General features: G+C 65.5%; 1 protein-coding gene across 1 annotated transcript in view; it reads right to left on the bottom strand.

Moving 5' to 3' along the window:
• Positions 1-1037, bottom strand: part of ANOS1 (anosmin 1) — a 45505-nt gene that overhangs the window by 38315 nt on the left and 6153 nt on the right. Inside the window, exon 2 of the mRNA XM_045290685.1 lies at positions 655-877. Coding sequence (XP_045146620.1) covers positions 655-877 — 223 coding nt within the window. The remainder of the gene's footprint in view (positions 1-654; positions 878-1037) is intronic.

Raw genomic sequence — 1037 nt, 5'->3', positions numbered from 1 at the left:
CCCTCTCTCCAAGCCTTTGAAGCCCCGTGCTGCTGGGAGATCAGCAGGTCTGCCCTCCGCCGTTCTGCTGGCGGAAAATGCCAAGGGCTGAATGGTGGCCGTCCGTGCGCAGGCCAAGTTAAAAACCCGTGCGTGCGAGTAACAGTTTCCCATCTCAGTCGGCATGCGCTACGTTAAGATGTCGAGATGGTTGCAGACAGCCCCCCGGACATCGCTTCCCTCCCTCCCTCCCTCCTTCCCTGCTCCTCTGGCCCTCTCTGGCCCCCACCCCTCTTCTCCCTTCCCTCTGGGCTCGGGCTCCGGACACTTTGGGCCTGTATACAGGGGGCTTTGTCAGTCTGTGCGCCAACGAAGGGTGGCCAGGTGGAGTTGCAGAGCGTTTTGCAGCCCCTCGGAGGCCCGTGGGTGCGTCCTCCATGGCCACCCACATCTGCTCACGTGCCCACCCACCCGAGCGTCCTGCCCGAGCAGCCCGGCCCATGGGCGCCGCCCGCCTCCTCCCTTGCTGCAGTGTGGCAGGGGCGGGAAGCAGGTCAGAACATAAGCCTCTGAGAGCCGTCCATCCATCTCAGGACTTTGACGGCCCAAGCCCCCGGGAGCCCTGTGCAGGCACCCCCCACCCCCCAACCCCCCGGGCCCGAGTCCGCTCCTCACCTTTGTACAGGGTCCTAGGCACCTGGCAGGTGTGCCCGCAGCCGTTGGGGCAGCACTTCTTCACGCCGGCGCACTCCCCGTCCGCCTCGCAGCTCTCCACGCAGGCCGCCGCGAACCCGCTGGCCTTCTCGGGGGCCGGGCAGTCTCCCTGCTTCACCGCCAGGATGTACTTGAGGAAGCCGCAGCTGGTCAAGCACTCGTAGTTCTTCTTGGGGAAGAGGGGCTGCGGACCAAGAGCACACACAGGCCCCGTCAGCGACAGGGGTCTGACCACCAGGGCTGCCTGAGAGCAGCCCAGCAGGCCCAGACCACCCACGTTCTGCAGAGCACTGAGCCACAGAGTGCACCACGGAGTCACGGGTGTACTAAACACTACATGGTGT

This window comes from Echinops telfairi, unplaced genomic scaffold (genome assembly GCF_000313985.2).
Source record: "Echinops telfairi isolate 266 unplaced genomic scaffold, ASM31398v2 ScPeMD7_53;HRSCAF=182, whole genome shotgun sequence".
NCBI lineage: Eukaryota > Metazoa > Chordata > Mammalia > Afrosoricida > Tenrecidae > Echinops > Echinops telfairi.
This window is presented reverse-complemented; position numbering and strand designations above follow the sequence as displayed.